This window comes from Scyliorhinus canicula, chromosome 10 (genome assembly GCF_902713615.1).
Source record: "Scyliorhinus canicula chromosome 10, sScyCan1.1, whole genome shotgun sequence".
NCBI lineage: Eukaryota > Metazoa > Chordata > Chondrichthyes > Carcharhiniformes > Scyliorhinidae > Scyliorhinus > Scyliorhinus canicula.
In genome coordinates, this window is record NC_052155.1 from 12243374 (window position 1) to 12264901 (window position 21528).

The window sequence follows — 21528 nt, forward strand, 5'->3', positions numbered from 1 at the left end:
CCAGCGGTGTGGGGTGGCTTCAATGGGAAATCCCATTGAGCCTTACTTCTGTTGTGGGCAAAGTCTTGGAAAGGTTTATAAGAGATAGGATTTATAATCATCTAGAAAGGAATAATTTGATTAGGGATAGTCAGCACAGTTTTGTGAAGGGTAGGTCGTGCCTCACAAACCTTATTGAGTTCTTTGAGAAGGTGACCAAACAGGTGGATGAAGGTAAAGCAGTTGATGTGGTGTAAATGGGTTTCAGTAAAGCATTTGATAAGGTTCCCCACGGTAGGCTATTGCAGAAAATACGGAGGCATGGGATTCAGGGTGATTTAGCAGTTTGGATCAGAAATTGGCTCGCTGTAAGAAGACAGAAGGTGGTGGTTGATGGGAAATGTTCAGCCTGGAGTTCAGTTACCAGTGGTGTACCACCAGGATCTGTTTTGGGGCCACTGCTGTTTGTTATTTTTATAAATGACCTGGAGGAGGGCATAGAAGGATGGGTGAGGAAATTTGTAGATGACACTAAAGTCGGTGGAGTTGTAGACAGTGCGGAAGGATGTTGCAGGTTACAGAGGGACATAGATAAGTTGCAGAGCTGGGCTGAGAGGTGGCAAATGGAGTTTAATGCAGAAAAGTGTGAGGTGATTCATTTTGGAAGGAGTAACAGGAATACAGAGTACTGGGCTAATGGTAAGATTCTTGGTAGTGTGTAGTGTGGATGAGCAGAGAGATCTCGGTGTCCATGTACATAGATCCCTGAAAGTTGCCACTCGGGTTGATAGGGTTGTTAAGAAGGCGTTCGGTGTGTTAGCTTTTATTGGCAGAGGGATTGAGATCCGGAGCCATGAGGTCATGTTGCAGCTGTACAAAACTGGTGGGGCCGCATTTGGAGTATTGCGTGCAGTTCTGGTCGCCACATTATAGGAAGGATGTGGAAGCATTGGAAAGGGTGTTGCCTGGTATGGAGGGAAGACCTTATGAGGAAAGGCTGAAGGACTTGTGGCTGTTTTCGTTAGAGAGAAGAAGGTTAAGAGGTGACTTAATTGAGGCATACAAGATGATCAGAGGATTAGATAGGGTGGACAGTGAGAGCCTTTTTCCTCGGATGGTGATGGCTAGCATGAATGAATGAAAATGAAAATCACTTATTGTCACGAGTAGGCTTCAATGAAGTTACTGTGAAAAGCCCCTAGTCGCCACATTCCGGCGCCTGTCCGGGGACGCTGGTATGGGAATCGAACCGTGCTGCTGGCCTGCTTGGTCTGCTTTAGAAGCCAGCGATTTAGCTAAGTGAGCTAAACCAGCGGGGGCCACAGCTTTAAATTGAAGGGAGATAGATATAGGACAGATGTCAGAGATATGGGGCGAAATTCTCCGACCCCCAGCAGTGTCGGAGAAACGCCCGGGGCCGCCGAAAATCCTGCCCCCGCCATGTCCAGAATTCTCCCACCCGCAAAAAGTTGGCGTGCCGCCAATCCCGCCGCCCGCCTCGGAGAATGGCGGGGGCCGGCGGGAGGCTACAGGTTTCTGTGCTGCCGTTATTCTCCGGTCCGGATGGGCCGAAGTCCCGCCGCTGAGTGGCCTCTCCCGCCGCTGTAGTTTGAACCACCTCAGTGCCGGCGGGATCGGCGGCGCGAGTGGGCCCCCAGGGTCCTGGGGCCGCGCAGGGCGATCGGACCCCGGGGGGTGCCCCCACGGTGCCAGGCCAGCGATCGGAGCGTACCGATCGGCGGGCGGGCCAGTGCCGTGGGGGCACTCCACCATGGCGGAGGCGGAAGAGAATCCACCAGTGCGCATGCGCCGGTGGTGACGTCAGCGGCAGCTGACGCACCGGCGCATGCGCGAACCGGCGAAGGCCTTTCGGCCATCCCAGGCGGCGGGAGTCACAGGCCGTTGTTGCCGGTTTTGGCGCCAGTCGGTGTGGTGCCAACCGCTCCGGCGCGGGCCTAGCGCCTCAATGTGAGGGCTTGGCCCCTTTCTCCGCACCTTTGGGGAGGCCCGACGCCGGAGTGGTTGGCGCCACTCTGCTACGCCGGACCCCCCGCCCCGCTGGGCAGGGGAGAATTTCGCCCCGGTTCTTTACTCAGAGAGTAGTACGGGTGTGGAATAACCTGTCTGCAACAGTAGTGGACTCGCCAACATTAAGAGCATTTAAATGGTCATTGGATAAACATGGATGATAAGGGAATAGTGTAGATGGGCTTTAGAGTGGTTTCACAGGTCAGCGCAACATCGAGGGCCGAAGGGCCTGTACTGCGCTGTAATGTTCTATGTTCTATGTTAAGTGGCGGGAATAGAGAATCCCGCCACCAACGAATGGCACGCTGCTGAGAAACACGCGGCTGGTGGAGTTTCCAACCCCACTATGTGTAGATCTCTGCATAGCACCTTTCAGTTTACAGACACCAAAATTTGACTATCTACTGCATTGCTAATGATGTGTACAGTCTTGGATCAGCAAATTCTGCATGTACAATTTGGTGATCATTCTGGTTTTGATTACTTTCTCTCTTGGTGGGATTATCACCATCACACATCATTCTCCAGCAGGCAGGGTAGGAGGGTCTAGTTTGAGCTGGGAAACCTTGCACAAACACAGGTTAGAATTTCCACCCACTCCTCCACAAGCATGACTTGGTGGTAGATCAGCAGAAATGCTGGGACATGGCGTAAATGGCCCTTTACACTGTCATTTTCATTGACGTCGCAGAGGGAGGTTGAGGAAAGTCTGATGAAAATTTGGATTTGGATTTGGTTATTTTCATGTGTACCGAGGTACAGCGAAAAGTATTTTTCTGCGTCCAGCTCAAACAGATCATTCAGTACATGAAAAGAAAATACATAATAGGGCAACACAAGGTACACAATGTAAATACATAGACACCAACATCGGGTGAAGCATACAAAAGTGTAGTAATAATCAGGTCATTCCATAAGAGGGTCATTTAGGAGTCTGGTAACAGCGGGGAAGAAGCTGTTTTTGAGTCTGTTTGTGCGTGTTCTCAGTCTTTTGTATCTTTTGCCCGATAGAGGAAGTTGGAAGAGTCAGTAAGCCGGTGGGAGGGGTCTTTGATTACGCTGCCCACTTTCCCAAGGCAGCAGGAAGTGCAGATAGTCAGTGAATGGGTGGCGGGTTCGTGTGATGGACTGGGTGGTGTTCACGACTCTCTGAAGTTTCTTGCGGGCTTGGGCCGAGCAGTTGCCATACCAGGCTGTGATGCAGCCCGATAGGATGCTTTCTATGGTGCACCTGTAAATGTTGGTGAGAGTCAGTGTGGACATGCCGAATTTCCTTAATTTCCTGAGAAAGTATAGGCGCTGTTGTGCTTTCTTGGTGGTAGCATTAACGTGGTTGGACCAGGACAGATTGTTGGTGATGTGCACACCTAGGAATTTGAAGCTGTCAACCATCTCCACCTCGATCCTGTTGCTGCAGACAGGGATGTGTACAGTACTTTGCTTCCTGAAGTCAATGACCAACTCTTTAGTTTTGCTGGCATTGAGGGAGAGATTGTTGTCCTTACGCCACTCCACTAGGTTTTCTATTTCCCTCCTTTATTCTGACTCGTCATTGTTCGAGATCCAACCAACTAGGCGTGTCGTCAGCAAACTTGTAGATGGAGTTGGAACCAAATTTTGCCACGTAGTCACATTTGTACAGGGAATATAGTAGGGGGCTAAGTACGCAGACTTGCAGGGCCCCAGTATTGAGGACTATCGTGGAGGAGGTGTTGTTGTTTATTCTTACAGATTGTGATTTATCGGTCAGAAAGTCGAGTATCCAGTTGCAGAGTGAGGAGCCAAATCCTAGGTTTTGGAGCTTTGATATGAGCTTGGCTGGGATTATGGTGTTGAAGGCGGAGCTGTAGTCAATAAATAGGAGTCTTATGTAGGACTTGTTGTCGAGATGCTCTAAGGATGAGTGTAGGGCCAGGGAGATGGCGCCTGCTGTGGACAGGTCGCGGCGGTATGCGAATTGCAGTGCATCTAGGCATCCTGGGAGTATGGAGGTGATGTGCTTCATTACGATTGACGTCAGGGCCACCGAACGGTAGTCATTGAGGCACGTTGCCTGGTTCTTTTTTGGCACTGGTATGACGGTGGTCTTCTTGAAACAGGTGGGGACCTTGGAACGGAGTAGGGACCAGTTAAAGATGTCCGCAAACACATCTGCCAACTGGTCTACGCAGGCTCTGAGTGCACGACCAGGGATCCCATCTGGACCCGTCGCCTTCCGGGGGTTAGCTTAACCTGAAAGTGACAAAAACATGGATGAGTGGTTCAACTGAAAATTGGCTGCGGAGGCAGGTGGTGGTAGGGAAATGAAAGTGTCTTCGCAAGAAGATATAATAATAATCATTATTCGTGTCTCAAGTAGAGTTACAAACAGTGCAATGAAGTTACTGTGAAAAGCCCCTAGTCGCTACATTCCGGCACCTGTTCGAGTACACAGAGGGAGAATTCAGAATGTCCAATTCACCTAACAAGCACATCTTTCGGGACTTGTGGGAGGAAACCGGAGCACCTGAAATAAACCCTCACGCAGACACTGGGAGAACGTGCAGATTCCGAACAGTGGCCCATGCCGGGATTCAAACCCGGGTTCCTGGCATTGTGAAGCAAAGTGCTACCCACTGTGCTACCGGTACTCCAGCGATTGGGAGGCTATGTTCCCGTCGACCGCACACCCCGGCCCGCGGTTTCCCTGCGGCATAAGGTGGCTTCAATAGGAAATTCCATTGACAAGCATTGGGAGTAGAGAATGTCACCGGCAGAGAATCCAGCCCATGGTGTCAGAGGCCAGCTGGAATTCAGGTTGGCTATCAAAGCTGAAAATAGTTTTATTCAACCTGAGGCAGTAGTTGGGAAGGGCAATAGAATTGGTTTACCATGTTAAAGGAGCAGTACAAATTCTTGTTTGTGGTAAGGGCTGAGGACAATGTTTTTGTCTTCCCAATGTTTAACTGGATATAATTGTGGCTAATCTATTTTTAAAAAAAAACGCATTTTATTACAAACTTGTATCAAAGTAGGTTACAGCAAATAAACACCCCGGGAAACATACTTCCCAACAATCAGCTATACAGTTTGTATAGATTTTTCTCCTTTTTCACAACCCCCCCCCCCCCCCCCCCCCCTCACCCACCCCCCCTGCGACGAACAGCTCCTCAAACAGAGTCACAAACATCCCCCACATTTTCTCAAACTCCCCTGCTGAGCCTTTTAACTCATACTTTATCCTCTCTAACCGCAGGAAGTCATACTGGTCACCCAGCCATGCTGCTACCCCTGGTGGCGAAGCCGACCGCCACTCCAGCAAAATTCGCCGCCATGCAATCAGAGAGGTGAAGGCTTTCCTCCTCTCCATGAGCTCCGGCTCCAAAGGGTCCACCTCCTCCTCCACTATCCTGGCTAAGATTGCAAACACTCCCACCCAGTATCTTCCCAATTTTTCACAACCCCAATACATCTGCGCGTGATTCACTGGCCCCCGTCCACACCTCTCACACTCATCTGCTACCCCCTGAAAGAACCCACTCATTCTCACCCGAGTCATATGCACCCTGTGCACCACCTTAAACTGTATCAGGCTCATCCTTGCACAAGAGGAGGTCTTGTTTACCCTTCGCCGTGCCTCACTCCATACTCCCCAATTGATCTCCATTCCCAAATCCGCTTCCCATTTCTCCTTGATCTTCACCACATCCCGCCTCCCTGCTCTCCCAGCCATTTACATATATCTCCATTTCTTCCCTCCACTTCCACATCCGGAAGCAGCAGTCGCTCCAGCAGGGTGTATCTCGGCAGTCTAGGGAACCCCTTCCAGACCTTTCGTGCAAAGTCCCTAATGTGTAGATACCTGAACTCACTACCCCTCGGCAGCTCTACCCTCTCCCTGAGCTCCTAATTGTGGCTTATCTAAGGCAAAGAAGGCAGTCAGGCAGTCAGGAGCACGGGGGTCATGAGAGTTGGTGGAGCAGTCGAACTTTGTTCTGAGTGCATATGTGGAAATTGTTGAAAATCAGAGGTGAGTTGTTGGAGGAGGATGGTGTGATTGTCTTTCTCAAAAGCTGCCATGTGGTCATAGAGACCAGGAGGGAAATGAGACAATGATCACAGTCACAGAGGCAGTTGTGTGTTTCTTTGCTCTGGTTTTTGAGATGACATGGGTGAAAACGGAGTAATTCAAACATGGAGTGGCAGAAAGTCTGATCACAGCGTTTGGCAGCAACAACAAATTTAAGTACTTTGGGATTTACGTTTACAAAGAAAGGTTGAAGGTTTTATTTTTGAGGAGGTAGTGGGGGAAGATGATAGCTCTTTCTGAACGGGCGGGTGCCATGCCTCAAGAAAGGGAAGTGTTAAAATTAGCGGCCAAAAAGGAATGTTAGCATGCCAGCGACTAAGTGGGAATGGGGGTCAAGGGAGTAGAAGATGGGTCTCATGGACAAGTTGAGCATTGGCTGGACATGAGGGAAAATGGGAAGAAATATGGTCAAAAGGTGCAGCTTCAGGGGCTAGATCGGGGTGGGGAACATGGGTGTACATTTATCTTGGTGGACATTGGCATGAGGGAGAGGCATTAAGCTGAACAAATGGTCCTAACTTTGGTGGCAAAGCAGTGGAGGTGATGGAATAGGCAATTGTTTGGAGATTATGACAGTTGATGTTGAAAAAAAGAAAAAGTTTGGGTTATCTTTTCTCTCTGGCTGACTTTGCAGTGCTGGGTATTTTTGGCAGAGGAGAGTGAGGCCTGGCAACATTTGGTATGGTCCAGCTACTGGTGTGCTTCATTAAGTCTGAACCTCTTGGTCATGAGGTAGAGAAGATGGGAGCAAGAGGGAATTTAGAGAGAAAAGGTTTCACTGGAGATGGGGGGCATCAAACGTTGAATGTTAAGCAAATGGCCAGCTGCAGATGTATCAATGCAAATGTCTAGGGACTTTGCTGAAACCCATCTTGTTTTATTTCAACAGGTGCAATTGCTGCATGTGCTGGCACACAGCATGAACAATGCTTGGTACAAAATCCAGAAGAAAGGCATACTGCGGCAGGCTTCTGCCCATCCCGAATCTGCCTTGGGACCAATGCCAGGGTCACCAGTAAGAAGTAGTGTCAGTACAGCACCACCAGATGCCAGCACTTGTAGTCCATCTGCTGATATTGGGACTACCACAGAGGTAAATAAACATCTCATCAACCACAAATTTGGTTAATTTCTCATTTGAATCCACATACACAATTCACCTTGGTTATGTCCTTTCATCTGTGATTGTAGTACACCGTAGTAATCTTACATTATTTTAATTTTGGCCATATGGCGAACCATTTCAAGTTATTCACAATCTTGTCATTCGCAGAATGTAAAAGGATTTAATATCCTGCCGAAAGCAAAGGGATGAAAGGTCATCGGTTGGTCAGAATGTGGGTTTAATAAGGATGCAGAGTCTTCACCGAGTAAAAATAATGACAACGTTTTATCAACAAACGAGATATGTAGACATCCCGGTAGACCCCTACTGGGTTTTATTTCTGGCCGGTGCCCTACTGGCTGACCTTGTATACGCTTGGTAAATGCGGGGGAGCTCTTACTCCGCAAGGAGCATGGGATAGACAAGCATTCACACCCCTTATGTTCTGTGTGGGATATTGCAGTGGGATTGAATTTACGAGCAGATCAGCCATGATCTTATTGATTGGCGGAGCAGGTTTGAAGGGCCGAGTGGCCTACTCCTGCTCTTAATTCTGAATTTGTAAACGTTTGTCAATAGCTGAGGACTTTTCTTATATTTTGCTCTTTCTGAATATTACCTGCATCTGAACAGTGACCACATTTCAAAAGTACTTAATTGGTTATGAAGGTACTTTAAGGTTTTTTGCACTTCTTGTAATTTCAGTTCCACTGGCTACATTAAACCTATGTTGTATTTTATGTATTGTTAGGGAAACAAAGGTAGTTTCAATGGATTTATATTTGTATTGTTAAACATTGGAAATGAGATGTAGTTTTTTTATTTCTGTGCTTTGAAGGGTAAAACTTAGATTCATGCAGGAAATACATGTTTGTATGCATGCGTTTGTGTTTCTTTTGCACTTCGAGAGGGCTACAACGTGAAGAATAAACAGGCCAGCAGAGGTATACGGGTGTTGCTTAGCAACTGGAGGCCCTGGTAAGGTAAAAAAGCTTTTAAGTTTTCATTTTAGCTGGATATATTGCAGTTGGAGACAGAGACAGGATACTAGGGAGTGAACCTCTCTTAACTCTGCCAGGACAATCTGGGTAGGACAAGGGAGTTGCAAAGAGGCAGGTTTCCTGAGAAACAAGATACAATCCCGATAACCAGAGAATTGGAACATAAAGAACGTCCAGGATGACTGGAGTTAGAACAGTGACTAAGGTATTGTTCAGAAGAATTGAAGGAAGAGTAAATGAAGTATTCTGAGTTAGAGATACAAGTGCAGTGACCAGATTTAAAGTTGGACAGCAGACTTCAGAGACAACCCAAACGTCTTATACCATTTTAGTAAGAGTCTGAGAATCGAGCGTAAAAGCTATTGTGAACAGTTTGTACAACAGTCAGGACAAAGAAATCCTAAAGGGGTTGGTGTAAAATCCTGAACTGGACTCACTGTTAAAAGTGGAGCGGCAGCTTTGTTTACAAGTGACATTTGGAAAACCTGAACTGGATTTTTGAGTGCAAGCCGCTAAGGGAAAGCATTATTGTGAACAATGATTTTAAAGCGTGTTCTTTTCGGAGTGGAGTTTGGAAACTTGGGGGTGGAGGCAGGAAGGAGTTCTGAAGAAAAATCCACAGACATTCAGTTGGGGTTCAGAGTGAAGAGTGTATTTTACCACATCCATCTTGTGTGTTTAAAGAGACATTTTGTTATTGAAACCGATGTAGCTTGAGATATACTCCATAATCCGTGATACTCCTGACATTTGTTGAGCTCCGATAGGAGATAAGGAGTCTTGTTTAATCATCCAACTTTTCGGGCGGCACGTGGTGCAGTGGTTAGCATGGGGACTGCGGCGCTGAGGACCCGGGTTCGAATCCCGGCCCTAGGTCACTGTCCATGTTGCGATTGCACATTCTACCCATGTCTGCGTGGGTTTCACCCCAAAACCCAAAGATGTGCAGGCTAGGTGGATTGGCCACGTTAAATTGCCCCTTAATTGGAAAAAAACAATTGGGTACTCTAAATTTTTTTTTTTAAATCATCCAACTTTTCATCTTTTCTAAATGTTTCTTTCTTATTAAAACTGATTAGCGGTCCTGTGACTCTGTTCCTCCACATTTTAGAAAAAAAAAGTAACATTTAGTATTTTTTGAGAAAGGATTGCATTCTGGAATCTTGTCGTCCAGTTATAACATCTACTGGGATCGCAACAGTATCTATTGTGAATTTGATTATTTCATGTTTCAGTTAGTTTACAATTCCTAAAAGTGTTGTACTTCAAAACAAAGCATTGCTATTTTACTGACTACATTAATACTGAGAGATCCTGAAAATCTCACCTGAAGGAACATGCGTTTGCACCCTGTTCTGTGTTACAGTTAACCAGTTAAAACAGAGCACACGCCAGGCAATACTGTACTTGAAGGGGGTGTAGTTTGTGTTCTGTTTTGTGGGCAAAAGAATTATCCTGGCTCTTTCAAAGGCTGGACAGATTTGGCTAGTGAGTCGCTGATCTATGCAGAATGAGAAGGCCCCATCTCCATTAGCATTCCTATTGAGTTAGCTAGATATCACCTGGAGCAGCGCTGGGATAAACCGTTCATTTTACTTGGTTTTCACTGTTAACTAGTGATTGCTGCTGGAAAGGTGCATGTTTGGTTGAAGATTTCCCCCTTTCTCTACCTTTGTGTTCTGCATTGTTAGATAAGTACAAGTGAAAACATCTCACTACTGATGAAAGTCTGACTGAATTACATTGTTGTCCAGGCTGGGCAAAGGCTCTATGTTTTTTTCGTCCACACTCTGATCTTATCACTGACACAACCGCTCTGCATCATAAATGGGGAAATTTCACATCAAGGCAGATTGTAGAACGATTGTGGGCGCGATTCTCCGCAAATGCGGCGAATCGTAAAGGCTGCCGTGAAACTGGCCGTGTTTCACGGCAGCCTCCGTGCCCCCTCCCGGGACCCGATTCTCCCCCCCGGTCGGGGCTAGCAGCGGGGCCCCGTGAAGCACGGCATCGCGGCCTTAGCGACCGTCGCTAAGTCCGCGCGCCAAGCGTCACGCCGGCTACTTTTGAAGATTTTAAATATCAAATTTAAACATTTATTTACAGATTTTGATATTCAAAGTGCTTCCTGTGACTTTGAACTAATGACAAGGCACTCATGACTGGACTTCTAAAAGTACCGCATACATTTATTTGGAATTTTGTTGGTGAATTTAAGTGCGTGAAAATTATTTAAAATTTGAAAATATGAAGAATGATTTACTAATTATTAACACTGACACCTCTGATGAGTAAGTAGAACAGGACTGTTGAGCAATGGCATTTTCTCATTGTTAGATTTAGACGCTGGATGATTATTCATGTTGCCCATTCAGACAATACCAAGTATGAAAACTTAGGCAAACCTTTACACAGCACCTGTAGCACCTACACAGGAAGATTGCTGTGTGCCCATATTACAGAGTTTTGACAAATCAGCTGAAATCCCAAAGTCATGGCTTGACCTAACACTGTGAAGCAAAGTGAAGCCTTTGCTCCATGTGACTCCAATCGGCATTGAGCGGTTTTGGATTTATATCATGTAAAGTTTAGAGCTGGTTTGTGCTGAAAATGATGGGCAAAACTTTCAATTTCAGCAGTCGATGTATAACTGGTGTGAACTGAGCAAGCTCATTCCATCGACCATGTCGGATGTTGTTTACCATTGAAATCAAAGAGAGGTAAATGATGCGGGGCACATATATGTCGGCCAATCCACTACAGCTGGCTTCTGGGTCGTGCCGAATTGGACGTTTTCCCCAATGAGTTTGATCGAAAGTGAATGGCGGCATTAAACATGAGAGCAAAACTCTAAACTCTCCTGTAATTGCAAGGAACGATCAGCGGTCCTATGTATTGTTGAGTCAGGCTGAATTGACATGAATATTCTTGCAGGGCCATCAATGGCTTTGTTGAGGTCACGTTTGGTTATGGAATCAAAGTGAAGAAAAGGTTCATGCACAAGTGAAAATCATTGGTGCAATGTGTGCTTGCCATGAAAGGAATGCATGGGCAATTGCTCTACTTGTTAGTGTTATGCATCTATTACGTTTGATCATGTTTCACGTTTTCATCACCTACTTGAGTTCTTAAAGCTTTGAAAAGCATCAATCTGGTTTTGACTGGCAGTGTAGGAACTTGAGTCAGTTGTCCTTTTAAAAGTCTTGAGCGAGACCATGCTTTGTATCTGATCATGAATCTATGGCCTAAACATACATAGCTAAGATGGTGTGAAATGTTACTTAGTGAACTGTAAATGACGTTTCTCTCCATTTTCAGAATCCAGACATGCCACGAGGCAAATATAGTTATCGTTGTGTTTTGAGAATTGTTTTATTTTGTCATTAACTAAAATTAACACTGGAATATTTGCATCATATTCAATCCTAATAAGTTAGTTTAGTTGAATGAAATACTTAAATGTGCTGCTGAGAGTATTTCTTTTCAAGTTGATGACCTTGCACACGTCTCAAGTGCATAGACAGACTCTTATTTAGCTTCCTGAATTATGCTGAAAATGGCCAAGCAGCGATGTGAGTCGTGGCACAAAGGGAGTGTTTAATCATTTATACCACCCCTGAGCTCAGAAATATTATGTTGTGCAAGCTGTGACAGCCCACTCTATCTGTTTACTCAAGTGGGAGAGGTAGTCCAACTGTTTGGTCCGCGGGGAGACTGTGATTGAACAAGAATGGAAGAATGTTTTACTAAGGGGGAAGTATCAGAGTGCTGAAAAAGTGATCATCTCTGTGCCTCCAGGCAACACAAAGGATGCAGACCTTATGTGTTTGTGCCTTCTGATGAATGAAGACAGTTTTCTTTTAAGGAAAATAAACTCTTCATTTTGTTAAATTCATAAAGCATCGCACAGTTGATGACATACTTAAGTTTGTATATAATTTGGCATAGTGAGATGTGGGAAAACATGTGTAAAATTCTACAACATTCATGACTTTGCAGTTTGGAGAGGCAGAGAAAAGTAAAAAAGCATGATCTGGAGCAAAATATGTTTCTGGCTTATATCGCTGGGAAATCAAAAACACCATCTTGATGATGTTTGTAATGTCAAGAGTTTGAAATTCTCACACAGAAGATTGGCTAGGACGGGATCATTAGGTCCTCTTGGATCAGTGCTTTTCAAACTTTTTTGCCCGGGACCCATTTTTGCCAACCGGCCATCCTTCAGCACCCACGCCGGCCGACCTTCGCGGCCCACACTGGCCAAATTTCGGGACCCACCATTTTCGCTTACCTTTAATTTGACGGGTCACCCTACTTAGCCATCATGACTTCACTTGCTTTGTCATTCAATGTTACATTCCTGTTTCGGACTTCAGCTGATAATTGAAGTTCTCACTGCATCTGTTGAAAAAAAATCAGGAGGTTTGTCCTCGAACTCGCCTTCAAATGCCTTTGAAGTTTTGAGGGTTTTATTCTTTCATTTGCCAGTACTTCCCTGCATATAACACATATGGGCTTTGCATCCTGATTTGCATTGGCATAATTAATAAACCCATACCTCAAGAAATCTTCTTTATCCTGCTTTGTTCCTGATTTCAGCTTCTTCCTCATTGGATTGTTCCCCAGAGACCCTAGAGCTCAAACCAGCACTGCTGGCAGCTACAAATTGGAGGAATCTCTCTCGCGCCCAGAGCATGTGATGTCAGTGTACCTGCTCTCTGCCGCTGCTTCTGGAGAGAAGACTCCCATCGATGGAAAAAATAATCTGCTCCTGGGTCAGTGTGCTGACATCAGGAGGATGCGGTGTGTCTCACTGGCTCCGGGCCTACGTAATGCTGAGAAGGCACGCACGCGTGGGACAGCCGGCATTCTAAAAGCCGATTGTGGCCTTTGGGCACTTCTTCCCGCGATCGGGAACACCATGATCAATGGCCCGTGACCCTCCCAACACCCGCCCGCGATCCACCCACTGGTCATATTAAAGTTACTGTCTTAGATGACCTGAGAAAACTGCAGAAAATGCTCCACAAATAGGATAACTTGGGAGGTTTTATTTATGTTTGAGATTGGAGCTGATTGGCTAATCTGGATTGCAGTGCCCAAGAAAACAGTGTTACGTAGCAGAATATTCTACAGGATGTTAAATCCAAGCTAATATCCTATTTTGCATTTGCATTCCATTCTCAAGATTAAAGTGCAGGTTCTTCCCTTTTGAGTCACGAAAAAATGTTTTTGGCCACCAAGAGATGCCCAGAAATGTAATACACCATCTCACAAATCTAGATCTTTCCAAATTGATAGAAGTTGTTTTTCGAGGGGATGAGGATTCACTGTTTAACTTACTTTTTTAACCATAACCTCCACATTCTAGCAAATAAGTAGAGAATGCAACCATAAGACCATAAGACTTGGGAGCAGAAGTCGGCCATTTGGCTCATTGAGTCTGCTCCGCCAGTCAATGAAATCCTGACTGATCTGATATGATAGCCCTCATCTCCACTTTCCCGCCTTATCCCATGACCCTTGATTCTCTTACTTAATAAATATCAACAGGTGCATTAGTGCTATAGTATACTGACAATGAACTCAAAACCATAGATAAATATATTATTCCTGTTTGGTTGAAGGAGGTAAATAACAACAACATGCTTTTATGTTGCACCTTTAATATAGTTAGAAAGTCCTAAGTGGCATTGTGGTATTGTCACAGCAGATGGTGAAATTTGAATTTCATAAAAAATGTAATAACGACCACCACCCCTGAGTGAAGGAAATCTGTCAATCTTACCTGGTCTGGGCTACCCGTGACTCCAGACCCACAGCAATGTGCTGGAATCTCAAATGCCCTCTGAAATGGAGAGCAGTTAGCGAAGGACGATAAATGATGGGAGATATTGGGACAAGTGACCAAAAAAGTGGGTCGAAGAGTTAGATCTGAAAGGTGGACAGAGGGGTCAAGAGGGAATTCCAGAATTTAGGACCCAGTTTGTTTAAATGTTTCAGCTGCCAATGGTTAAGTGAAGAAAATTGGGAATGTGAGGAGTTCTGACATATTGGTGGATTGTACATTTTAGACCCAGGAGGGGGCGAGCCCATGAAAGCATTTAAAAACCAGAATGAGAATTTTAAAGTTAAGTAAATCAAGTAAGTTGTTACACTGTCAGTGCAAGTGATAAATTATTTTAGTCATTGTTTTACACCTTAGTGTCTTTGGGGGACATTTGAAAACATATTAAGATGCAAGCACATGTGCGAGAGACTGGAATCAAGTACATTATAAAGTTGAAGACTTATTCCTCTGAAAGGCTGAAATAAATGAGAATTTTTTTAAGGCCAATTCAGCATCATTTAACCCATTTAATTTACCATGGTGTAGATTGAACTCATGAGCTTTGAGTTACTGGCAGTAGGACTGTAACCACTGTATCATATCCTAGTGAGGCATCAAGAAACCATTGCAATCAATGGAACTGTGGCCAAACAATCCTATACCTCCCATTTGATGCCATTTTCCATGTCAAATTGGAACCCCAAAAGGTTCTCCATTTAACAGCAGTAACTAATATCGAAAATCAGCGGGGTGGTTTATTTGAAGAATTAATTAAGTTTTCTGATTTGAGTTGAAATTTCAGCACTACATTGTTTATACTGGTCTGCTTTTCCTTTTCAAGTTAACTTGGGGTGTTGGGGAGGGGATAACACTACAATACATTGGAATTGAACATGCAGAGATGATCCCTCATGGCACGGTATTGATAACATCAGTTTAGCATGTGCCCTAGTGCCAAGCAGAAAGAGAGAAATGAATGCCACGATTGGCTGTCTTCTGGGCGTGCAGCTCACAGGTAGCTGCAAGCTCTGGGAATTATGTAGCCCCATGGAGTAAGTTTCTGAAATGCCCATCCCATCTCCAGGGAGGCAGTGACATATTGATATTGTTACTGAACTAGTAATCCAGAGACCCGGGTTCAATGAAAAATCTGGAATTAAAAGTCTAACGATGACCATGAAGCTGTTATCAATTGTCTGCTTCGCTAATGTCTTTTAGGGAAATCTGCCATCCGTACCTGGTTGTCCTAGATGTGACTCCAGATCCACAGCAATGGGGTTGACTCTGAAATTGAGGGCAGTTAAGCCCAGCCATCTACGCCCACATCCCGCAAATGAATTTTTTTTAAATTGCACAGTAAAATTGGAAGCAAAATGTTGACATGGCAATTTAGTTGTTGACAAATAAAATGACCAAAAGTTGTGCCAAGAGAATTAAGTTTCTTAATATCAAGTGTGCAGCTTGAGAATTTAATCACACGCGATTCACATCACAGTGGCGGCAGAGTGGCACAGGCGTTTGCTCTGCTGCCTCACAGCGTCAGGGATCAATTGCACCCTTGGGGGACTGTTGCGTGGAGTTCACACTTTCTCCCCGTGTCTGCGTGGGTTTCCTCCGGGTGCTCCATTGACCAGAAACTTAACACGACCCCTATATTAACACCATGGCTACGAGAACAAAGGAGGGATCGGGTAATCTGCAACTAATGGGTGGTTCAACCCTTGATTCATTCAAGCTTCTGTCATCTACAAGGATCAGGTCAGGAATGTGGTGGGAATACTTGGCATTTTCCTGGATGCTGCAACACAGAGAAGTTCAACATAATAAAGGAGAAAACAGTCTGTCCACTCGATTGATGCTGATGCCACTGGGCACAATATTTCTCCCTCCACCATTGAACTCTTCTGGTCGGTGACACATGAATCAGACGAATGTCAACAAAGACCACTTCTACCCCTATTTAAATAGTCTCTTGCCCTTTTTTCTGTTCACTTGGGGTATTAAAATCCACAATGTTACCCGACACTCATCGGCCTCAAACATTAAGCTCAATCTTGAGTCTAGCCTGCACTCTGAGCCTTTCTGTTGGGCAGGATGACCAATGATGCAACATGGCACTCGTTTCACCAACTAACCCTTTGTCACTCAAAAATTGACCTTGTGTCTGTACGTTATGCCAGAATTACCAATTGCCCTTGTGATTTGGTTGCTGTGCTGGCAGTCAAGAGCAACTCTAGTGCGATGAGGATATTGGAGAAGCTGAAAAGGAAATTGGGACTAAAACCTGGGCATGCATTTTAAGTTTTTCCATATGTTCATTTCTGCATAATAGTATTGCTGTGGTTCTGCTTTTGAGGAGTTATTTGCTGTTGGAAAGTTTGAATGAAGAAAATCGATGACAGTATTCATATGGTACACATTGCAACTGTCAAATATAGTTCATTTTTGTTTTTTAAAAAAAACACCCGAGCTCTCTCTCTCCCTTACAACTTACCTCTCTGACCAATCTTTTGGCCGCCCGCCCTGACATCTCATTCTGCAGATCAGCATGAGATTTTATTTGACAGTCACTGCTATGAAACAACGTGAGGAGCATATATAGCATAGAAACAGGCCATTCGGCCCAACTAATCAAATGCTGGTGATGAGTTCTCATTTTGGGCCATGCACACACTGGCCCAGGCATCACGACACCTGGTGGGGGTCTTCCGGGCCCTCCCCCTGGAACGTGAGCACCTTGGCACTGCCAAGCTGGCATCTTTGCACTGCCACCCAGGCACTGCCAAGGTGCCCATGGATATCAGGGTAGCAGTGCCAGGGTGTCAAGGTGGCACTGACAAGGATCAGGGTCTGAGGGGGGTATATGCACATGAAAGTAGGGGGGTAGGGGGATGCAGGGTGGGTATGAAGGGGTCGATGAAAGGTTGGGGGTTGAAGGGTGGGGGTCATGGAAGGGGGCCCGAAAGGGGGCATGGGAAGGCCTGAAAAGGAGGGGGGCGGAGTTCCTCAGTGACCCCATAACAGGGTGTCATCACTTAGGGGGGTGTGGGATAAAGCTCATGTGTGTGAGGATGGTATTCCCCAAGGGTGGGAGGTGTGGGAGACCCACAGCCACTTGGAGATCAGGGCACCCTTTCAAAATGGCAGCCCAATCTCTGAGGAGCCAGTGAGTTCAACTCCCCAGTGATGAAAATAATTCTGAGTGTGGGCTTGACTGGGGAGAAACCCACCAGGGCGCAGATAAGTTACTAAGAGTGGTTAGATAGCAGTGGGGAATTCCCCGACAGAGCCAGCGGGAAATCCCACAAATCCTGCTTAAATGACACTGTGAAACCTTTCCGTTAGATCGCACCTTTAGAAACTTTTCCATCACTGGGGAGCTCAGCTCTCTGACCAAGCCGGCTCCTCAGACAGAGAAGGGTGCCCCTATCTCTAAGTGAGCTTGAGGCCCCCCCAGTCATGGGCAATGTCACCTCCACACACATGGGCAGTACACACCCCCCACCCCACCCCCCAACAACAAGTGAGGACACAACGCTGTGGGGTTGTTGAGGAGCCTCCCTTTTCGGCGCCTCTCTTTTCAGGCCTTCCCACACCCTTTTTCGGGCCCCCTCTTCCAGGACCCGGTCTTCACCCCCCCGGCCCTCCTCCAATGTTACGGGCTGGTTTAGCACAGGGATAGTTATGTCGCTTTTAAAGCAGACCAAGGCAGGTCAGCAGTACGGGTTCAATTCCCGTATCAGCCTCCCCGAACAGGTGCCGGAATGTGGCGACAAGGGGCTTTTCACAGTAACTTCATTGAAGCCTACTTGTGACAATAAGCGATTTTCATTTTTCATTTTCAGATGCCCCTTAATACCCGCCCTTCACCCCACACACCCTTCACACTCCCCTGTCTCTCCTTTCATGGGCATGGACCCTCGAAGACCCTCTTAATACTACACCCCTGTATGCTTCACCTGATGCCGGTGTCTGGGTATTTACATTGTGTATCTTGTGTTGCCCTATTATGTATTTTCTTTTTCTTTCATGTACTAAATGATCTGTTTGAGCTGCTCATAGAAAAATACTTTTCACCAAACCTCGGTACACATGACAATAAACAAATCTATTCAAGTCCCTGAGTCTTGGGGATGCCACCCGGACGGTACCAAGGTTCCAGCTTGGCAATGCCAAGATGCCAAGGGGAGAACCTGGGGGCCACCGTGCTCTGTCCTTGACCACCCAGGGACCTCCACTGGCCTGGTAGACCCCCCCCAGGTGCCGTTCCGCCTGGACCAGTACTGCTTGGCGCCCGACTGGGGTCTCCCTGGGGAGGCCGATAGATGCTGGCACCTGGTTAGATCTAGCATCAGCATGGCTAAAACCCACTTAGCCTTGTGAGACGCAGATCGCTATGCCTCATGAGATCTGGTTAGATTCTGGAGGGAAGCAGCCGGTAGATCATGCTCTAAATTTTCAAAGAGTGAAATGTCCTGTCATTTAATCTCTCTTGTCTTTCACCTGATCACAGACTTTCCTTTTATCCCTGTTCCCACCCACCACTTGCTCAAAGACTATTGCATTTCTAACTTTTCCCAGATCTGAAGAAGGGCCTTTGATCTGAAACATTGGCCGCGAATTAACAGCTGCATTGCGCACGGTGCAGATCAGTGTGCACTGGTTAAATCATGGGAGAGACGTAGATCGGGAATCTGCACCAGTAGCAAATCAATTCGCAATCTAACCGTCCTGCTCCCGTTTACGGTTTCTGGATCCTCCCTAGACTTGCCGAGATACCAATTGACATCAATTGAGAACAATCTCCATCTCATTAACGAGGTGGAAGCCCAATCTAATAGCCTCCCAGTAAATAACCTGCTCCCCAACGAGAGATCATCTGGGCGCTGTTTAGCACCCCTATTTAAAAACAGGAACCTAGCGCAATATTTGCTGAGGGGATCGGAGGAGTTGAGTAGCCATTTTTTGTTTTTGAGCAGGCAGCCCAGGGGCACTGTAGCTGCTGTCCCATGCTTATGGAGTGGGAGGGGGCACATGGGGAGGCCCCAGGGTCTGGTCAGGGGGCTCGGAACCATCGGTCGGGGATCTCCCCTGTACTGGGATTGTGAGGGGTGCTCACCATCTGCAGGTCTGACAGGCCAACCCCCGAATTGTGTATTCCCATAACTGGGGCAACTACAACGCCTGCCTGTCTGTCCCACCAAACACTAACAGGACAGTTCATGGTTATATGCTGAAGGTCATTTTAACTCCCTCTGACTCTGAGAAGCCTCTGGCATTGTTAGACTTTGCTAATAAAAAAATTGGCATTGTTTGTCATGTGAGCACTTCACAGCTGCAGGTCATGTTTGCTGCTTGTTCCTGCTGGTGATTGCAGATGCCTGTGGGTTGCTGTTGCTGTTTCCTTCCTTTTCTGTAGCCAGAAAGCAGTACAATTTTTTCTAAGATACCTGGGTCCCAGAACACCAGGCTCATTCGGGTGTATGAGTCCAGAGGGCAATCCGGTTTGAAGCAAGGAGACACTGTGGGATCTGGTGCGCGACATTGATCCAAATGGGACACCTGCTGACGGCGTTGAAGAAATGCCCATTAGGCTAGGGAGGAATCCAGAGTGGGATGCTGGGGACAGCGATCGGAGGAAGCTTCACCTCAACAAGGAGATAGGGTGGGACCTGTGCCTCATCATTGCGGAGACGCAATATGACGAGGTCCATGTTACCACCCATGCTGTCATTGAGCGGTGCATCAGACTGCTCAAAATACGTTTCCGATGCCTGGACCGCTCTGGTGGTGCACTGCAGCACAACCCCTGGAGTGCCGCCCACTTTGTGGTGGTCTGCTATGCCCTCCCCACCTGGCACAGCAGTGGGGCCACATGCTGGAGGAGGAGAGACATGTGATCTTGTCTGAGGAGGAGGAAAAGGAGGGGCCGCACCAGGAGGAGCTGGGGAACCAGCTCGGGGAGGACCCACTAGAGTAACCGGAGGAAGGACGACAGGTGACGGCACGCGTCCATCATGTCCAGAGGACCAGGGAGGTCCTCATCCTCACCCGCTTCTCAAAGGATGAGACTTTGTCTGTCAGCTCACCCCTTCCCTCACCAATCCCCCCTTCCCTCCCTGATCCCTTCCTCACCCTCTCCCCCATCAGCAACCCCCTCCCCCCCTCCCCCCGTGACCACCCCCCCTCCACGAATACCTCCTCCCTTCCACACACACCCCCAATTCCCCTCCCTCCCCGACTACCCTGTTCCACCCTCCCAGGATCTGTGAAATGAAAAAAATGAAAATCGCTTATTGTCACGAGTAGGCTTCAATGAAGTTACTGTGAAAAGCCCCTAGTCGCCACATTCCGGCCCTTGTCTGGGGAGGCTGGTATGGGAATTGAACTGTGCTGCTGGCCTGCTTTAAAAGCCAGCGATTTAGCCAAGTAAGCTAAACCAGCCCAGTGTAATATTAGCACAGGGTGATGGGCCCTTGTTGGCACTGTCAGTGTGTCAATATAGAAAGCAGGAAGGTGATAATTACCCACTATGAGGTAGGTTCTGGTTCCTGAGTCCATGCCATACTCTGACTCCTATCTTTCTACTCACAGGCAGCGCACTAATACCCATCACCTGCATGTGGTCTGCACCGGGAGCTCTTGCTGTAGGGCCACTGTGCCTGGGGGGGGGGGGGGGGGGGGGGGCATGTTGTTGGGGGAGCAGGCGGTAACATGGAGGGGTTGCAGGCCGGCTTGCTGTGAGGAATAATGTAACAGTGGCTCTGCATGTATCAGGTGTAACATGGTTTAATTGTGAACATTCAAATCCCTCGTTGTCCCTAGCTACAGATGGGGTGGCACAATGGTTAGCCTCACAGCACCAGGGAACCAGGTTCGATTCCAGCCTTGGGTGACTGTGTGGAGATTGTACATTCTTTCCGAAGCTGGGTTTCCTCTGGGTTCTCCGGTTTCTGCTCACAGTCCAAATTTGTACAGGTACGGTGGATTGGTCATGATAAACCGCCCCTTGGTGCCCATAGGTTACAGGGGGTCACTAGGTTATGGGGATAGGGTGGGAGCATAGGCCTAAGAGCTGCTCTTTCAGAGGGTCGTGCAGACTCATTGGACCAAATGGCCTCCTTCTGCACTATCTTAATCTTCCGTGCTCTGGCGCGATGCCCAGGTGTGCCCCAAAGTTGCACATGGGAAGTGAGGGCAGCCTGCTACTTCTCACGCCCTGTGATCTTTGATACTCCTGGCGGGCATCCTCAGGAAGGCCTGGAATTGGGCCCCAGCTGACTTACCAGTGTCACTGGCATCGCTGTGCCACCCTGCAGTGCCTGCTGACCTTGAGATGCGCCAGTGTCAGGAGAGGGGGTTTTGGATGAAGTGGAGACTGCCGCTGTCTCCTTCATGGAAGGCACTGGATTGGACCCCAGCGCTCCCTCATCCCAGACGGTGCCAGTCTGGCCGAGGGGGACTCCATGACACGGAGAGGCAGCTGGAGTGAGCTCCAGAGGCCTCTGCATCATTT

General features: G+C 47.1%; 1 protein-coding gene across 5 annotated transcripts in view; it reads left to right on the top strand.

Annotated features, from left to right (window-relative positions):
- The window catches only part of LOC119972233 (vacuolar protein sorting-associated protein 13B-like), a 1046946-nt gene that overhangs the window by 652667 nt on the left and 372751 nt on the right, over positions 1–21528 (top strand). For all 5 annotated transcript variants that reach the window (XR_005462014.1, XM_038808618.1, XM_038808616.1 and 2 more), the window contains exon 25: positions 6966–7169. Coding sequence is in view for 4 of the 5 variants with exons in the window: in XM_038808618.1 (XP_038664546.1) it covers positions 6966–7169 (204 nt within the window). In the remaining variant the exon portion in view is untranslated. The remainder of the gene's footprint in view (positions 1–6965; positions 7170–21528) is intronic.